The following is a 20,749-nucleotide window of genomic DNA, read 5'->3' as shown; positions in this document are numbered from 1 at the left end:
TGGGAGAGCAGAGAGCGCTTCTCCCTCCACAGGCTTCTCCATCCTGCGCTGCCCTGGAAAGGTTTGGCCCAATTCTATTGTTGATGAGGTTCAGAATGCTCTGTGATTGTAGGTGAACTACAAATCCCAGCAACTACAACTCGCAAATGTCAAGATTCTATTTCCCCCATACTCCACCAGTGTTCACATTTGGGCATATGGAATATTCGTGCCAAGTTTGGGCCAGATCTTTCATTGAATCCACAGTGATTTATGGAGGCAGGTGAACTACAACTCCAAAACTCAAGGTCAATGCCCACCAAACCCTTCCAGTATTTTCTGCTGTTCATGGGAGTTCTATGTACCAAGACTGGTTCAATTCCATCATTGGTGGAGTTTGGAATGCTCTTTGATTACAGGTGAACTATAAATCCCAGCAAATACAACCCCCAAATGCCACCAGTGTTCACATTTGGGCATATTGAGTATCAGTGCCAAGTTTGGTCCAGATCCATCCTTGTTTGAGTCCACAGTGATCTCTGGATGTAGGTGAACTACAACTCCAAAACCAAAGGACACTGCCCACCAAACCCTTCCAGTATTTTCTATTGGTCATGGGAGAACTGTGTGCTAAGTTTGGTTCAATTCCATCGTTGATGGGGTTCAGAATGTTCTTTGATTATAGGTAAACTATAAATCCCAGCAACTACAACTCCCAAATGACAAAATCAATTTTTTTGAGTGGAGGACATACATTGGGTTGTTAGGTATCCAGTGGTTTTTGAGTTCTTTTAATCCCACAAACGAACATTACATTTTTATTTATATAGATTTATTTCCTATATTTATACCCTGACCTTCTCCCCCCAAAAGGGGACTCATGCTTACATATTCCAAAAACCACTTTCAAAAAGACAGAAAATAGAATGTTTTCCTCATTTTAATTGGAACTATTTTATCTCCAGAAATGCTAAAACCATGCTTTATGTTCAGATTGTAACAATAAAAATACATCATGTATATCAGATATTTACATTACAATTCATAACAGTAGCAAAATAGGACATATGTAGTGTGCATAGGAATTTGGTCATCGTTTTTTTAAAAAAGCTATAGTCCGGCCCTCCAACAGTCTGGGGGACAGTAATCCGGCCCCCCATTTAAAAAGTTTGAGGACCCCTGGACTAGGGCATGGAGCAGTGGATCCAAACTGCAGGAAAAGAGATTTCACTGAAACATTAGGAAATGCTTCCTACAGTTAAGAACTGAAATATGCTGCCTCAGATTGTGCAGACATTTTCTTCTTTGAAGTTTTTTTTAAAGAGGCTGGATGGCCATATGCCAGAAGTGCTTTGATTGTGCATTCCAGCCTGGCAGCAGTTTGGACCAGATGTCCCTTGTGGTCTCTTCCAACTGTATTTGCCTTCACAGGGTCAAATGTGCTTCCAGGCCTGCCTCTTACCATTGATGAGGTAGGGGTGGTTGCAGCACTTGCGCAGTTCCATCATGGTGTTGATGAGGTTGGGCATGTTGTGCTGGTTAGCACCCTTTGACAGAAAGCTGAAATTCTTCTCCAGTATGGCCCGATAGTATTTCTTCTGGATGTTGGTCAGCTCTACCTCAATGATGGTCTCCTGTTTGGGTGCCAGGTTCTTCTCCACATCATCCTTCAGCCGTCGCAGCATCATTGGTTTTAGGAGGGACTGGAGCTTCTTTACCTGTCAAGATGAGAAGAAAGGCTACTGTTAGATAGTCTCCTGGGTTTATGAACTGAAAGAGTGATTCTGGGAACTCACCCAGAAAGAACCCATGAATGCCAGGCCCAGCATGTTCTTGAAATAAATTACTACCCAGAACTCAGACTTGAAATTCTAAAAACTACATAAGATCAGATCAACGCATTAGCCTGCTTCCTTTTCTTTTTGCTAGGCTTGATCAGGAAAAGCTGCACTGATCACTAATGTGCAATGGTATCCAAATATGAAAAAGAAAAGTGTCATATATATGGCTATGCTTTTTGAGGGGTTTGTAATTGCTGTTAAGTGAGAATAAGAAGAGCAAGTGAATAGAGTACATGTGCAATTAAGGAAAATGGTTTCCAGTATAATGTGAATATGGAGATTTGTTACATGGATGGTAAACACATAAGGTGTATGTTGGGTTGATGCGAGTTTGTATGGCCAAGTTCCAGAAGCATTCTCTCCTGACATTTTGCCCACATCTATGGTGGGCATCCTCAAAGGTTTTGAGGTCTGTTAGGATGCCTGCTATAGATGTGGACAAAACATGGCCATACAGTCCGGAAAACTTACAGCAACTCAGTGGTTCCAGCCATTAAATCCTTTGACAATACAAATGCGGATGTTGATGAGGGATACAGTATTTGGACAAAAGATGTAATGATATGTTCAAGTGGATATTGAACACATGTGTATGTTTACAAATATGTGCAGATGTACCCTGATGAGATGTGCACCATTCAGGAAGAGAACACAAAAGCAATCACTAAAAAAGATCTGCCATACCCAAAGAAAGAAGTGCTGAACCACAACCTGGACTTCTCTCTGCTTCAGTACATTTTAGTTTATTTTTATACTATTTTTCCTGATCACAGAAAACAAATATAATGACACGCTGGGATCTAAGAACAGTGAGCTACTACTGTTCTATTATGTGTGGATTTTGCATTTCATTAGATTCATTCTTCATAAAAATGATTTTTCATGTTTTGCTGCTTCCAATGCAGAATGCATCGCTAAGACACTACCAATTGTACCTTCCTTGCATGACAAAGCACTTTCTAATAGTAAATCCATGTCAGTACTGTGAGTCTTCCTATTTACCTGTTCCTCTGTCTTGAGGTCCCCAAACTCTTCTAGGAAAGCTGTCTCAGATGGGAACTGCTGTGGTTCCAAGAAGTTCAGAAGGCTAAAGAGCTCTTCCACTGAATTCTGCAGGGGTGTCCCCGTTAGCAGCACTTTGTGTTCCTATTTATCAAGCAGAGACAGATTGAAACAGAACAGTTGTGAGGCAATATGGTGAACTAGGTACTTCTCCTGCATTTTAACCTGCAGTATTTTGGATTCTGAAAAAGTGGCAACTGGCCACAGGTCACTCTGTCAAACAAAGTGTCTGCTTTTAGCTCTGAGAGAAGACACCTTCTGATTGACTATTCCACATCTTTATATTGCCACAAATCTAACTTTGCCAGCTGTCTCCTAAGTCATACTCCTACAATCAGAATTAAAACGTTTGAAGGCTTCTGCTGTAAAGGCAATCAGAAGCCACATGTTTTGACTGATGGTTTCGTCAAGATGCCGTCTTTGCTTTGTTTATATTCAAGCATATACATATGGAATTTAACACAATGCTAGTCAGACAACAATTAAAGAAGTTTCACTTTAGGGTCACTGAGAACTAGGAAACAATGACACAATGTATACAATGGAACAGTGTCTTGGATACAAGCTACAGAAATACATTCAAATACAGAAATGAATGTACACACACACACACACACACCACACAAGTCAGCACTTATCATGCATTCCTGTCAGAAGAGCAATACAGAGGAAATTCTCACCAGACACATAAGCTTCAATCCTTCCAGCAATTTACAATTTCTGTTTTTCAACCGATGGGCCTCGTCAATGATCACACAGCGCCACTGGATCTTCTTCAGCTCTGGGCAGTCTGCCAGGATCATCTCAAAAGTGGTGATGACTACATGGAACTTGAAGACACCAGGAAGTGGGTTGCCCTGAGGATACCAAAACAAGAGATGCAGAATTTACTCCACAGGCACAGTTTGTTAATGTTACTCTCTTGATCACTGTAATGTGATTACAATTGGCTCCCTGTATCCATAGATTCTGCATCCCCAGATGCTACCATCCATGGCTTAAAATTTTCAAAATGAAATTCCAAAAAGGTAACCTTGATTTTGTCGTTTTATATAAGGGACATCATTTTACTATGTTATTGTATATAATAGGACTTGAAAATACATTGATTATGATGTGGATGTAGCATATCTTGATTTCAGTAAAGCCTTTGACAAGATCTACCATGTTATTCTCACAAAGAAGCTAGTAAAATATGGGCTAAACACTGCTCCTGCTGGTGAATTGGGATTTGGTTGACAGGCAAAACCCAGAGGGTTCTTACCAATAGCTCTTCTTCATCCTGAGGAGAAGTGACCAGTGGGTTTCACAGGGTTCTGTCCTGGGCCCAGTACTATTCAACATCTTTATCAATTACTTGAATGATGGAACAGAAGTGTGCATATCAATTTTGACATCAAATTGGGAGGGATCACTAATACCATAGAACAGGGTTGTTAACCTTTTTCTACTCATGCTACCTTTCCTCCTGATAAATCTGTACATGACCCCAGGCATATAGATATAGAAAACTGGTATAAAATCAAACATCTACTGAAACTAAATCAGTATTCGCAAGGCTTGCTACACAGGTTGATTTTCCTTTTTGTGAAGTACAGCTGAAGCATTTTCTGCAGAGTCCATAGTAAACACTGCACATCAATTTTGGAATCCATGTAGGGTCCTGGAACCCCATACAGATACTCTGCAAAAGGAAAGTGTACATTCCCAATTACAGTTGAGGTAATGGAGCGACATAATACTAAATACAACTAGTAATCTTCTCATCTCAGACATTCAGCTGCAATTTGTATCCAACATACCTCCACTATCCCTAGAATGCACCAGTGCTGAAAAGGCATCACTCAAGGCAGTCTTAATCCATAATCAGGACAGTGGAACAAGCAGCCCTTGCCAGTAAAGCTTCACCTGAAGGTTTCCTGGAGGCAAAACTCCATTCTTTGCTTTCTGGTCCCCCAATAAGCAGCAACCATAGACTGAAAACCACAGAATATTACAAACCTGTGCATCCCGGTACACCATTTCATACTGATGGATCATCTGGCGGCTTATTTGACTGCCATGGTATACAATGGCATTCATCTCTGTCCATGTGCGGAATTCCCTTTCCCAGTTTGTAATGGTTGAGAGGGGGGCAATGATGAGGAACGGACCCCGAAGACCCATCAGGTAAATCTCAAATAGGAATGTAATGGACTGGATAGTTTTCCCCAAACCCATTTCATCAGCCAGAATGCAGTTCTTCCTGTAGAAATACCATGAGCAGGCATTACAAACCCTGGAAAGAACCCTATTGTTTAAGGTGTTCTGCTGATTATACCTGGTTTTAACATCAACATAATGTGTTACCTAGACAAGATGCATTTGACTTTTCCCCTCATCTGTCTAGTTTGATATAGTATTCTCTGATCCTAGCCTTCACATCCATGTGCTATGTTGTAAATGCTATATGTCAGCAGGGCAACAGATAATAATAATAATAATAATAATAATAATAATAATTATTATTATTATTATTATTTATTTATTTATATTCTGCTCTATCTTCCCCAAAGGGACTCAGATACACTGACTACTGGAACTATTTCTCTTATAACATGTAAGGGTGTGAAGGAGTCAGAGGGTCCCACCCTTGGTCTGAAGATAGCATGCTCCCTTAATCCTATGGGATGAGAAATCGGCCCTGGACCAAGGCTTGTTGATTAATGTCAGCTTGGTGACTGGGAGGGTGTGTGTGAGTGTGAAGGGGGGTACCTCGGGGAGAGACAGAAGTCTGTTGGATCTGACTGTGACATGACAACAATACCTAATTCTTGTGAGCATTTTAACAGCTTGCTAGTTTCTGCTTGAATACCACTCTCTGGTGTTTATCTTACCTACGGCAGAGGAAAAGCTTTTTGGAAATGTGCATTCCCATTCTATGCCATGCCTCTGCCAATAGAAGAAGAAAAAACTCCCACTCATGTTCATAACATTCAAACATTTCTCCAAATTACTAGTATAAGTTATAAGCACATTTGCACCAGATATCCTGCTAGTTACTAGGAAGGTAAACCCAACTATATTCCCAAACCCCAGCTCAACTCTTGTCATTTCTGGAATCTATAACATTAGCTTAGCAATAATCTTTATGTCAATTACGACAGCCATGGAAGATGCCTCTGTGCTATCTGCAACTCACATGTTGTACCAGTTAAAAAGCAGCCAATTCATTCCCTCCAGCTGGTATTCTCGCAGTTGGTTGTTGTTCCTATAGCCCCGGGATTTCTCTAGCTTTTGCCAGGATTCAGAGGCAGGACGCTCCTGGAAGGACAACCAGTAAGGAATAAGTGACTGGTGAAAAGACTACTTTTGTGGTCAAATTACACAAGCCAACAAAATCAAACTTTTTGTAATAATCAGAAATTAGAGTAGAATGGTTTAAATCAATTTTATGCTGATTTAAATATGTCTTTTTTTTCCCATCACATTCAATAGAATTTTTTTTATATCAGTGCATAAATGCATTAATTATTCAATTAGCCTCATTGCAAAAACTATACGTGATAGAGAGAAAAAATAAACACAGATCTGAATTCAATACTAAAAACTAAAACCTAAAATTAAATCTGATGAAAAATACTTGTTGGCTTGTGTTATCACCAAAATCGATTGGAACTCTTGATTAGTTTCTCATTGTGTACCTGGGTGAAGGAGAGTCAAGAAGGTTCAATAACAAATGAAATGTGACTATTTATAGAAATAAATACCCTCAAAAGAAAGCAGCAGGAAAAGATTCAGGTAACAGTACAAGCATAAAGGAGAACAAGTGAACATTTCATTAGAAAATAACTTCGCCCCTCCACTTTAAGAAACAGAGCATTTTCTTATTCTCACCAATGATTTGATCTCTGGTAGGATTTGCAGAACTTCAAATTCTTTGATTTTTCCAGGATCAACATCTTCTTCCAGCTCCCAAGTACTTTCTTCATAAGGCAATGAGCACCACTTCACCAGGTAGTGTGTCACCTCCTGCATTCCAGGAAAAACAACAGAGATACCAGAAGAGATCACAAAAAGTGACAAAGAACAAGTGACAAAACTCCCCAAGGAAACATACATTTTGTCCACAGACTAAGAAATACGGTTAACCGAATCAAGAGTGAAGCACATAAAAATCTTCTGCAAAGATATGGGAAGGGAATTCAGGTGGAACACACGAGTTTGCATCCAAATCAATTTGAATCAGGTGCAGATTAATAAATAGGCAGAACAAAATCTGAAGCCCACACATATCTTTACTCAGATGAGCAGAGATACCAGATGGATTATCTGTACCTGTTGTGGATGATAGCTAGAGCTTCCTTAATTATTTTTTTCTGACTTGGTATTATTTGATCTAGTTGCCATCTGATATTCTCAATTTCTCTACACTAGTATCACTCTGAGGCATAACAGGACATTAAAAGGGTGGCCAGACCGAGCCATCAGTAGCTACTTGGAGAGTTGCTATTTCAGGGTGTTATGCTCTACAAGGCTCTCAGAGAATAATTTGTCCAGAGAGTTAACGCTGCATGTGATCTGCTACTAAACTGCATTGCTTTCCTTAAACCAGCACAATCACAATATAGTGAAAAGGAATTGGTAACTGGATGTTCCCAGTATTAACTTAGAGCCACATGGGATTACATGTCTCCCCAGCAGTTATGCCTCAGCTCGAAATAAAAGCACCAATGCTGAATCAGGGAAAACATTACATCACTCATAATCAATAGACGTAAAGGGATTTAAAAATCTGTTGAGCTATATTTATGTAAGAGTTAAAGCTACTATGTGCAGCTTTCAAGCTTCTTTCCTGCCATCTGGTGTCTCCTCCATTCACCTACAGGTCTTGAGGCTCAGTTCACAGTATTTACACATATCAAGACCAAACTGTCAGGAATTCAGTTCTTCATTTTAGCTACAATAAAAATAAATATAGCCAACAAAGATGTGGTGCTATACTTAGATAATTATTGCATATCATTTCTTTTTTTTCTGGCAGTAGGCTTGCTGAGTCAGCAGAACAAACTGCATGGCCTTGTGAATTTGCCAGGCTGTAATACTCTTGGCAACTCACAGAAGGTTGATTGGGAGGGGGCTACATTTCTGCATTTTACTAAATAGATTCCTCTACCTCTATTCTACAGTCTACAATGGAAATGGACTGGGGAGCTGTGAATGTAACATAGCTGAAAATTATGTAGATGTACACTGATGGCACTGCATAAATAAAGACAGAAGAAAAACAGCAGCATACCTACCTCACCCGTGTCAGAATCCTTAGTGTGAGCCACTTCCAAGATTCTGTCAACCTCCACATAGTCTGGGTTGAATAGATCTTCATCAGGCTAGCATAACAGGAAATAAAATGATAAACATACTTCAAAAACAAAAGAATATCATGCTGTACTGAAGAATAATGGATTTTCTGTAGCATAAAATTTTGTGCACTAGAGGTCACTCAATGATGTTGCCAAAAGAGGGCTTTTTTGTCAATGAGAGATTACAACCCCACATGACTAAATTTATCACATTTGTAATAATTTTCAAAAAGGCTCCCATGTTAGAAAAAGTAAAGGTTTCCTCTTGACATTAAGTCTAGTTGTGTCAGACTCTGGGGGGTGGTTCTCATCTCCATTTCTAAGCTGAAGAGCTGGCGTTATCCATAGAATCTCCTAGATCATGTGGCCGGCATGACTGTGTGGAGCGCCATTACCTTACTGCCGGAGTGGTACCTATTCATCTACTCACATTTGCATGTTTTTGAATTGCTAGGTTGGCAGACATTGGGGCTAGCAGTGGGAGCTCACCTCATTTCCTGGATTCAAACCATCAACCTTTCGGTCAGCAAGTTCAGCAGCTCAGTGGTTTAACCCACTGCGCCACTGGGGGCTCCCCCATGTTATTATGTTGCACTAAAATACTACAGCATCTTATGGCACCATAAAAACTAACAAGTTTTATTTAACATCAACATTTGTAGATTACAACCCACTTCATCAGATGCCTATGGATTTCCACACCACATTGCTAAATTTGGTCTCTCACAATTTCTAGTGGAAGCACCAAGTGTTTGGTGACAAAAACATTGGAATAATGTTCCTTGCACCCTTCACCTGCCAAGTCTGGTACATTAGGCAAAATATTGGCAACAGAAGTATGCACCTAAGATACATAAAAGTAGAATTTTGCCCAAGCCTTTAAGTGTTCATGATGGGCAGGGGGAGAGTCAAAAACAGTTCTTTGCCTACATTTCTATACAGATATGTGAAACTTCATAGGTGCTGATAGAGACCATTTTCAATTCTGAAACTACTCCCTTTTCCCAGTAAAAATAAAAGTGAAGAAAATAAAAATAAATCATAATTTCAGCAACACCTCAACTTTTCTACTTTTCCCCCCAGCTCCAGGCTTCCACATTATAAGAAATGTGAAGGTGCATAAATTTAAATCAAGCAGAAGGGGATTTGGATGGAAAACAGGAATGACTTTGAACACAAATAACTCTTAATACAAACTAACTTCTGTTTTACATGTCCCAGAGGGTCAATTAAAATTACCATAATTAGAAATATAAACTGCTGCTCAAAATATATTTAACTGGTATTTATCAATTACATTAACAAATTTCAAAATTCTTACTGAAATTCTTCATAAATTATAGCTAAGGAATTATCTTAAATCTGAGATCTCTGCTCTAGATTGCTAGCAATATTTGTCTCTGTGTATGTTTCTTCTTTTGCTATTTCGGCTGTTGATATATTGATGAATGCAATAGCATAATTGCTTAACACAATAGTGCCTTAACCAATGTGTTTCAGCATGAAGGAATTCAGAATCCAGAGACAGAATCAGCTTGCTTACTAGAAGGCTGGCAGAGAGAACATAAGTCTGTCAAACAGAAAAGGAACTGTTCATCCTAGACTATAGAGAAAACAAATTTCCCCCAGAATCATTTCACATTTGTGCCAGGAACATCAGTAGAAAAAGAGTTGAAAATACTGAGGATTTATGGCCTCAGTTAGGAAGCAATTTCAATTTGATATTGCCCTGATTTACATCAACCAGGGATGTACATAGAAAGCTGTAGGTAATGAGCCTGTTAGGAAAACAAGATTAATACTAAATTTGATATTTAATGAGACCAATCTTCAAACAAGATTTATACGCATGTGCAAGCTGTCTAATGAAACTTTGGTCATTCATGTAACTCTTCCCTGTGGCAGACATTCCTGTATCATAAAACAGTGGTGGTCCTGCCTACATGCATGTCATTGCTAATGCTGGAAAAAAGTGTCCCCAGATAATGAAGTTCTGTGCTCACCTCTGTGAAAATGTGCTTCATCTGGGCTTGCTTATTGCGGAAACGTTTAATCTTTTGGGCAATGCGTGGGTCTTTCTCCAGCTCCTCCATTGTGGCCCATTTACAGTGCAAGTAAGAGCTGTGAATTAACAGAGAAGCATTAACAGTGTCAATGAATGGATCGTGCTCCCCAAATTAAATGAGACACGACACTTCAGACATCACTAGGACCAAAGTATTAAAAGACTTAACCAGAAATGGAGGAAAGGAAAATGACAGAAATGATAGGAAGGAAACTTAATGTTATACTTATTTCTGGTGGCAGAGATTACTAAAGTTTGGAAACATTACTTTTTGGACTACAGTTCTCAGAATTCAGGCCAGCATTGTAATCCAAAAAAAAAAAAAAAATCCTTTCCAAGAGGTTGAAAGGACCCAAGATGACCCATACAGTTGAAGGGAAGTTCAGGTAAACTAGTAAGTAAGGAATTTAGATCTAGGCATCAGTTTTCAACCCAAGCAAGAGCCAGAGAGGATATAAACACCAGAGGAAAATTAACTCTTGAAGCTGGGAAAGTGAAGGCAGGAGTGGTAAGGTGTACAAGCTATTAGTAATTGCTACTTCAGATACACTGAGTATCTGGAGGGGAAATAATCTGAGTAGGGGAGGGTGAAACAATCTATGTATTATGGGCAGCCAACAAACAACATCCACATAGTAAGAAAAGAATATACGTACAAATTGCGGTATTTTACATAGAATAACTCCTGTTCATACGTTTCTCCTCCAGGAAAAGTCTGGAACAATAGTAAGTGCTCAGTAAGAAACATTTTTACACACAGCAAGTGCAACATAGTCAGTGTGATTTCACCTGAAATGGGCTTTGACCTACACAACAGATATGATTCAGGCTCCGTATTACATTTTCCCCATGTGTTTGTATACATCAAGGGACCTTGGCTGTTTACTAAGTCACCCAATATTTGCCACTTTTCCATTCAGAAGTAACTCTATATAAAGCCCTTGATAAATCTATGTCAGTCTAGAAACTAAAAACTTAGGATTCGTGAGCTAAGCTCCTAGAGAGGTTGTTGATTTTCAAGATAATAATTGCTTCAAGATTTGAATTGAAGTTTCTATAGTTTTACACAGACATGTTGGTTTGCCATAGTGTAAATCTTCTGGTTGGTGTGAGGGAAGTCAGGCTCTGATGAATGTGATGTGCCTGAATGAAGATGCAAAGAAGTGGCTGCACCACACACCCTCCTTCAGCTCAGAGATAAAGTGTACAGCTGCATGGACTTCCTTCTCTGCCTTGGTATATTCTGAAGATGTCACATTCATGAGGTGAATGTGATATCTTCACCCCCTCCCTCCCCATCTTCAAGGAGAAGACCCATCTCTTTCCAATATGTCTTTGGATCTCAATGCATCCTTTAATCACAAAAGTAGAGCATGTCAAACTCTGGGCTGAAGGGGGAAAATACTCATTGTAATCAGTGCTCTACTGTTAATACTAAGTTATGGGGTTTTATTGGCAAGATTTGTTTACAAGGGGAGTTGCTATTGTCTTCCTCTGAGGGTAAAAGAGTGTGACATGCCCAAGGCTACCCAATGGAGTTTCCATGGCTAAGGATTCAAACCCTGCTGACCAGAATCAGAGTCCAACGCTCAAGCCACAAAAGCAAACTAACTCTCTCAGTAATAATACTGAACATATGTTTAGACAAATAGTATTCTGGAGATCCAGGCCACAAGGATCCTTGCACCAATGAAAAAAGCCTATCATTGCAGACAAGTGCACATCAGACATTTCCCTCTGCCACCCCCAGGCAGCTCTAGAGGTTCTCCTGGACCTCCAAAACAAAAAGCAAAGGTGCAAAAGGTTCAGCAAGGAGATCTGCTAACAGATTTCTTTCCTCCTGGCCAAGTTCTCTCAACCTGCCTTTAGTATAAAAAAGCTGTGACCTAAATTTTCACTTTATTATACTTTCATCACTTATTGCAGCCTTTGGTTAGGGCGCCAAAGATAAGAAAGGCATTTACCTCCTTCTGAAACATTCTGGAGGCAAGTATTTTCTCAATGATGTTGGCATCATCCTCAGGAGGCTCCTGTGAATCCCAAGACAAGACAAAGAGTGGTATAGCAGAAGTATCGATGTTACTACAAATCCCAATCAAGATCTCTTCTAGAATAAAGTCTGACATCCACCTTTACTAAATCTTGAAGAAAAAATAATACATGACTGTCAAGCTCCAGATTAAATCCTCTCCCTAGTGCACATAAACAGTCACTGTCTGTATTCACACAAAACTACAGGAAGCAAGTATGAGGAGACAGAATTTCCAGAAACAAACTGGGAAAGTTTAGCATTACATTCAAAACTGTACAGTCTTTCTTCAAATAACTTACAGCCAGCTTACACATCTTGGTATATCAGGGTCTGGATTCAGACATAGCACTATGTCTTCCCAATAAAGTAATTTCATTGTTATTTTAGCCACTCTTCCCTGCACAAAGGGCCATGAGGAGTCAACACCCCTGGTTATGTGAACCTGAGCATTTATTGACTAAAGATTAACCGTTTTAATTGAAGGTGTATGTTATTGTTTTTACTGTTGATTTTACCGGTATTGAATTGTACCAGATTTGTAAACCACCCTGAGTCCCCTGAGAGGGAGAAAGGCGGGTATAAATGAAGTAAATAAATAAACACAAACACTTGCTTCTGGTCATAATTGTTTATGGGAACATAACCACAGTGTGCTTACAGGGAGTTACAGCCTATGTGAGCTCCCAAGTAAATGCACCTATTATATATATATATATATACACACACACACACACACACATACATACATACACACACACACACACACACACACACACATAAATATGTGCTTGCCATATCAAGCTTAACGTTCTGTTCTATCTACCTGCTATAAGTGATGTGTGAAAGCAATGATTGCTTACTGTTACCTATAGATCTTTGACATAATATTTTAGGATATGTTAAATTATGACATGTAATACTCTGTGATCTTAAAATTAAAACTGGGGTCTGCAACCATTAATGACTATATTTTTGGATCTGACATAATGTACCAGGGTATTAGTGTACAGTAGAAAATTCTCAAAAGAATACTAAAGAATATTGAGAAGGCAGACTAGAAGTCAAAGACCACTGCAATACTAAGCCCAATTTGAGAGAAAAAATACTTCATCAGGACTTGGTTCTCACTAAGTACACAGTTGTACTCTATTATGTCAGGAACAGTCAGCCGCATCTGTATTTTTTGAATATAACCCCCATGAATCCCAGTCAGAATTGCCAACAATTAGGGATTATGAGAATGATAAGCCAAAAACATCTGGAAGGTGCCAGGTTGTTTATTCCTGATGAATCTACTGACTTCTCCTTCAACTGTACCCTTTGAGAAGCTTAAAAATCACAGAGCTTTGCTGACAGTCTTCATTCCTGATATATAGCTACATTCAAAGAATCCTTGCCTGATAGACACAACTGACTAGCTTGCATGCTCATGAGAATGAAGTTGGCAAAACCCATGGATTTCTCCACAACATCAGTGTATATGCAGTTCTCTTTCAAACCTTTGCAAAAAATTATTCATACCTTAATGTCAGTTATGCAGCCACTGCTGTTTTCCTCCACATAAGACAATGTTTTCATTACAGAAATTCAAGAGGTAAGCTCTGTCATCCCACCCCCAATGGCTCCAGCCGTACCTCTGCCTGCCAGGCCAACGTAGATGCAGAGAGTGCAGAAGCCCGTCCAGCTCCCAGTACTGCTATCGTTTCACCATCATCATCCACCACCTTGAAATCCAGGTCTTCATTGTACTTCCTGCGCTTCACCTGACGGCCAGAGCGGCGCTTCTGCATATCAGACACAAGATCAGGTAAGATTCCTTGACTGAGACCTAACATTGCAAAGCCAATACAAAACCGCCCTGAGTCTCTCTTCGGAGGTTGAGAAGGATGGGGTAAAAATGTTCTAACTAAATAAATACAAAGAGGAGACAATATGGTTCAGTACTTGGCCAAATGCCTTCCAGCTCTTGCATGGGCAGAATAAACTCAGAAGAACAATACTAGTAATTACCCCTAAGTATATCACACTTCTGATCCCCCAAGGCCAAAAATAAAACACTTACAGCTAATTTCTCTAGTCATGGTTGTGAGTATGGAAAAGGAATTCATATGTACTATAGATTCAGTTCTGCAGAAAGTGTAAATAAATTCTAGACAGATAAAATAAATCAAATTATAGCCCAGTCAAGCAGGGTAATTAATATGACTCTGAGGGGAAAGAATCCATGCATATTCTTGCACTTAAAGAATATTTTTAAAGTACCTTGTGAGTGTCAGTGTTTACATTGGTGTGAAAGTTAAAAAAGAAAAGCACTTGTTAAATACTGCTTTTTTTGTTCATATGCTGTTAATAAATCATCTTTTCCAATTGTAGTCCATATGCTTGTAAACTACAATTTTCATCTTCCATAACAATTGGCGCCAATGTGTGGAACTGACAAGCATTCAAAACTAACAACTTCTGGAAGACAGTAATGTATTCTTCCCTATGCCATATTTCTACTGGACATTTGCATTCCCTTGTAAACTTCCATACGGAGATCCTATGGCTGGATCAACCGAGCAGTGGGGATATCCAGCTGCCTACCCTGGATGGCGAGGCACTATGCCCATCATCATTGGTAAAGAGTCTGGGAGTCCTTTTGTACCCTCTGCTGATGATGGAGGCCCAGGTCTCAGCCGTTAGCAGAACCGCCTTTTTTCATCTGCGGCAGGCTAGACGGCTGGCCCCCTACTTGTCCAGGGACGACCTAGCTATGGTGATCCAGGCTACGGTCATCTCAAGACTAGACTACTGTTACGCCCTCTACATTGGCCTTCCTCTGTCGGTGATCCGGAAGCTCAAGTTGGTACAAAATGCAGCTGCTCGGCTTCTTGCGGGAATTCCGATGAGATGCCACATAACACCAATAATACTAAAGCTGCATTGGTTACCAGTTGAGCACCGGATCACTTTCAAAGTGATGGTACTTACCTTTAAGGCCTTGCATGGTCTGGGGCCGATGTACCTGAGGGACCGCCTCACCCCCTACCAACCCCAGAGATCCCTCCGTTCTGAGGACTAAGATCTATTGGAAATTCCCAGTGTCAAGACCTTGTGTCTAACAGCAACCAGACGCAGAGCCTTTACAGCAGTGGCACCATCACTCTGGAATACTCTGCCACCTGAAGTCCATGCCTTGAGGGACCTATCAGCTTTCCGCAGGGCATGTAAGACATAACTGTTTCGACAGGTCTTTGATCTCTGATATTGTTGTTTTTAAATTGTTTTTAATTGTTTTTATATTGTGTTAGATTTTAGCCTGTTCTTGTAAGCCGCTCTGAGCCCCAGGGGAGTGGTGGCATATAAGTTTGAATTATAAATAAATAAATAAATACAAGAAAGTGCTTCAAAGACACAGAACTGAAAGAAAACCTGAACGTGTGCGGGCTTAATTTTTTATTCATAAGCTGCCATTTGGATTCATCCTTGAAGATCATACCAAACTCCCATCGTATCAAACTCATTATAAAAGAAGACATTCTTAATCAACCAACTGAACATAAAGAATCACATATGCCCTTTAGTAAAAGTACATGTCCCTCTTTTGAAAGAGGGATTTTCGTGTACTACCAAAGGTAAGAGGTCCAAGCATACCTGGCTATCAGCTGATTCAGCAGACTCCTCTGGGCTCTGCCCAGAAATTGAAAGAAGACTTTGATCTAGTTCTAGGCTGTCCACTGGAGTGTCACTTTTCCTTTTCCCTTTTTTCTTCTTTTCAACGGGAGTTGGTCCTTGCTCTGTGCTGCTGATACAAATGGGAAGCATCAGAATATCAGAGCACATATAACTGTAAGTGCAATCTTGTGATTAGTGCTTCTGACTAAAATGACACCCTGAGAACTTCTCCCTTTGTGCAATTGTTCCTTCAGAGCACTCCTGATGTCAACAGCCATGACCCAATCCCACTATTCTTGAAGCCCCCTTCATACAACCACCTCTTCTCCTTCACAAAAAAGCAATTCTAAATGTCAAGGGGATTGCTCTCCTCTCTACAGAACAATATTCAGTGTTGAGCAAGGGATGCAGTTAGAAGAGAGAACAGGTAAAATATACATGTGAACATAAAACACTTACAACGTGTGCACTTTGGATCTCAACAAACTTCCTTTTAATATAAGTATAATAATTATAGATATATAATTTCTATAAACAAAAATAGTGACATCTTCAAATTCCTTTTCACAACTACAAAAGATGAAAGCTGTGCTGGATTTGTTGATATAAACTGCTTTTCATGAAGCACATCTGACACAATACGGAGTCTGGAAAAGTTTTGCTAGCATTCAATATGTAAGCTATTGTGAATTCATAATTGCTTTCTTCTATTTAATGAGATTGCTCCAGTTATTGCTAAACCTAAACATTTACCACAAGTGTCATGAATCCATAATTTTTCATGTTTTTCTAACTGATAATTTTAAACACATATGGAGACAATCCTTTTGCTCTCATGTCCCTATTATCCTGAACTTTAAACATTGTTAAGACCTTGGGGCACAGACCTTCGAAAAGCACCATGCAGTGACGATGCTATATAAATAGCAATAACACCACCAATCAATCATTACCATTATTTTTAGAATATGAGCCTCTGAAGAATTTCAAGTTTTTTATTAACTTCAGAAACACCAATGTTTTGCCATTTAAAAACAAGAGTAAGCCTTTTATGCAGTAACATAACATTAGACACTATGGATCTTATACAAACATAAAAACAAGGCCAGAATAAAATGTGACTTTTCCAATAGGTTCCCCTGCTTCTGCCAAAAGAAGTGGCATTTTACCCTTCTGAGGGCCATCCCACTTCCTGAGAAACATAAAAACCTAATTCAGAGAGGAAGAAAACATATTTTGGCACTACGGAGATAGAGAAAAACTCCAGTTCTACAAACACTGGATAATGACATGTTGGATTGTTAGATTTTGGCCGTAAGATTTGTGTTTGTTTTTTTAAAAGACACAAATTAATTTTGAAGGCCAAAATATAGACAGAATGGCTCTCTCATAAATGAAAAACTGAAAAAAGGGAATCAGATGAGGCATTGGAAGTTGTAATACAAAACAGAGGGTATAAACTAATTTAATTCCATGATAGGCTGTAAAAATATCTCTCGGCCTGCCCTGCCTGGTCCCTAACTGTATACAGAATGGCAAGAGTGCTATGCTGGCAACCACAGCAATCATGTCATAGCCTGGATTCACCTTTTACCCCAAAGAAGATCTGGGTCAATATTTTAATCAGAGATGATCAGCTGGCAGCTTGAAGTTCTTTTATTTAGTTCACAGTAGTCCAAACAAAATGATAATTGAGATGTTTTAAAAAAAGAAAACTGCCTGGAGTTTTACTCATTCGAATTTTTCCTAAATTGCAAGAAAAAGAATGATTTGCATATTTATGTTACATCCCTGCTCAGATTTTATATGCAATGCGACAGCCACCCTGAAAAGCAAATGAGACACTCTGTGTTTTCCACATAGGTTTCTTTAAATACTCTCGCATACATAAGAACCACAGCCAAGTTGTTTCTTAAGGAGATCTTTGGGGAGATAAATTTGTTCCACAGTCCTGCCACCCTTACAATTGTTATATGATGTTGCTTCTCCTAGTTGGGCCCCAAGGGAATCGGGCAGTGTAAAACACCTTTAACCCCCATTCCTTTGTCTGCAAGTTCTGAAAATATAGTTCATCTCTGCTTCAAGATTCCTAAGGGTACATACAGAAACAAAATATCCCATAGATGCTGTCTAGATTGAGGTTTCATTTCCATTCTATAAAAGAAAATATGTGGGCACAGATTAGTTGACTGATCAACCTGGCTGCTACTACAACAGGCTTTCTGTAAGTTTTAAAAATACAGAACACGAAATAGCCCTATTTTTTCTTGAAGATCATTTCTTTGGTGGCAGCACAGGCTCTGTGTATATTAATTACTTGTAAATGGGCAAGTCATGCCATGTTCAAAATGAAGTGATGTCGTGTTATAAGAAGCTCTTCTATAGTAATCAATGAGATTTTAAAAACTGAGGTGGAGGAAAATGGATTGGACAAGATGAAAACATGACAGGATGAGCAGGTGGTCTGGCACAGTTGGGTTTTGTTCAAACACAATCAAGGGGGAACAAGAACAATGTTAATTGGATTTCAACCTACTCTCAATGGCAGGATCAGGTTACAACTTCTCTCATTCAATGAACAAGGTAGCAAAAGATGGCTAAAACAATTTCCAATAAGATGCAAAGAAAAGAATTCTAGCAAGGAAATACAAATATGCTTGCACAGAATAAGAAAACAAGCTTGCCCCTGCCTCAATATTTCAGTCTTTCAGATTTGCCCTCCTCCAGTCTGCTGGGACTTCTCCTGTTCTCCAAGAATTCTCAAATATTATTGCCAGTGGTTCTGAAATAACTTCTGCTAGTTCCTTCAATACTCTTGAATGTAGTTCATCTGGCTCTGGAGATTTGAATTCATTTAGAGTTGGCAGGTTTTGTTTTTGTGTCAGGAGCAATTTGAGAAACTACAAGTCACTTGTGGTGTGAAAGAATTGGCCGCCTCCAAGGACGTTGCCCAGAGGACACCCGAATGGTTCATGTTTTATCATCCTGGGGGAGGCTCCTCTCATGTCTCCACATGGAGAGCTAGAGCTGTCACAGGGAAAGCTCAGCCCACTCTCTTCAGATTCGAACCACTGGCCTGTTGGTCAGCAGACCTGATAGCACAAGGGTTTAACCCACTTCGCCACTGGGGGCTCCCAGTTAAGGGGTATTTCTGGACTACTTCTTTACTTATTTTAGGTTGCATTTCCCCTATTACCTTGTCCGCTCTTTATTGCTCAGATTGAACACCAATCTCCATTTGGGAAAAAACTAAGGCAAAGAAGGTGTTGTTGAGCAGCTCTCCCCTGTTAGCATTTCACCACTTTCTCCCCACAGAGGCCCCACCGTTTCCTTTGTCCACTGACATAACAAAAGAACCCCTTTTTATTGGTTTTAATCTCTCTGGCAAGCGTGAGTTCATTTTGTGCCTTAGCCTTACAAACCTTCTCCTTACATATGTTGGTTATTTGTTTGAATTCCTTTTTAGTGATTTCCCCTCTTTTCCATTTCTTGCTCAAAGTTCTTTGGACATTCATTCTGGTTGTTTTACACTTCTCCTATTTTTAGTCCTTGCTGGCACTGTTTGCAATTGTGCCTTCAGTATCTCACTTTTACTCTGCTTTTCTTCCATGTAGGACTGACCCAAAGCAGCTTATACTGTACATTGAAACAAATTAACTAAAACAATCTGTAATACAAAAAATAAAACCATTAAACACTAATCCATTTAAAAACATTAATTTAGACCAGTTAAAATACATTAATGCCTATTGCATATTAAGAACCAGCACATCCATTTCACTAATCCAACAACTTAAAAGTTTAAGGCAAGTTTAACTAAGGAGGTCTTTGCCTGCCAGCAAAATGAGAGCAGGCCTCCCTCAGAAAATAGTTCCATAATCTGGGAGCAGTTTTCTGACCAAACATTCAAGTGATTGTGTAGGACTGAGAGAAACAAGGGCAGGCTCATATAGGAAGTAATTGCCTTTTCAGACAGCATTGAAGTAAGCCATATAGGACTTTATAGGTCATAACCTGCACTTTGAATTGTACTTGAAAATGAACCAATAGCCAGCAAAGCTGTTTTAGCATGGGAGTTTTATGCTCCCTATAACCAAAACCTATCTCTGAATTAATCTTACTGAGAAAACCTTGTGATATGTCCTTTTTAGGAATGCCATATGTCAAAAATGTTTTGAAGGTACACAACAAGAAAACTAATATATAGGTTCATTTTAATAGTGCAAACAATAACCCTACACAGTCATTCTATGCAGTAAAGGATGGAGAACATGTCAAATGACACCATTCAATATGCCTGTGACATCTCTGTGCCTGACTTATACTCAAATATTGTAATACAGATTGTGCAATTTAAAGGACATCTACAGCGCTGTGTAAGTGTGTATTCTATTAACAGAGCCCAAGGCAACTGTGATAACATTAGCATACAAAGCAGGTCTAGGGGAACAGTAGGTTTGCTAGCATTATCCAGATCCCTCAAGGCTTGCTGAATTTAACATCTAGATGGGGTTTTTGTAAATTAAAGCTATAATTTCATTCTTTAACATCTATGTATGATGGACATGACCAAACTAAGTGCCTCTAATTATATTTTCCTTTACTTTAATTCCTCCTTGATCTGAGATCAATTGGAGATACATAATATTCAGTGAGATTCATTTAGGACACTCTACTTACGAGAAATTTAAATAGCTTTTTTGTTATAATCCATGGAGTTGATTAAAAGCCCTAGAATACTTAAGCAAAGCCAGCGCTAAAGAAAGCACTA

General features: G+C 39.3%; 1 protein-coding gene across 4 annotated transcripts in view; it reads right to left on the bottom strand.

The window, feature by feature from the left end:
- The window catches only part of CHD6 (chromodomain helicase DNA binding protein 6), a 122,883-nt gene that overhangs the window by 37,607 nt on the left and 64,527 nt on the right, over positions 1-20,749 (bottom strand). For 3 of the 4 annotated variants that reach the window (XM_060772383.2, XM_067468134.1, XM_060772379.2), the window contains 12 exons: positions 15,958-16,108; positions 13,956-14,105; positions 12,254-12,319; positions 10,946-11,004; positions 10,228-10,345; positions 8,165-8,251; positions 6,759-6,893; positions 6,064-6,185; positions 4,884-5,127; positions 3,563-3,739; positions 2,823-2,966; positions 1,442-1,697 (listed from right to left, as the gene is read on the bottom strand). In XM_060772383.2, the coding sequence (XP_060628366.2) occupies positions 1,442-1,697; positions 2,823-2,966; positions 3,563-3,739; positions 4,884-5,127; positions 6,064-6,185; positions 6,759-6,893; positions 8,165-8,251; positions 10,228-10,345; positions 10,946-11,004; positions 12,254-12,319; positions 13,956-14,105; positions 15,958-16,108 (1,709 nt within the window). The remainder of the gene's footprint in view (positions 1-1,441; positions 1,698-2,822; positions 2,967-3,562; positions 3,740-4,883; positions 5,128-6,063; positions 6,186-6,758; positions 6,894-8,164; positions 8,252-10,227; positions 10,346-10,945; positions 11,005-12,253; positions 12,320-13,955; positions 14,106-15,957; positions 16,109-20,749) is intronic. The other variant, XM_060772384.2, reaches the window with a different exon arrangement.

This window comes from Anolis sagrei, chromosome 4, assembly GCF_037176765.1.
Source record: "Anolis sagrei isolate rAnoSag1 chromosome 4, rAnoSag1.mat, whole genome shotgun sequence".
Classification (NCBI taxonomy): Eukaryota; Metazoa; Chordata; class Lepidosauria; order Squamata; family Dactyloidae; genus Anolis; species Anolis sagrei.
This window is presented reverse-complemented; position numbering and strand designations above follow the sequence as displayed.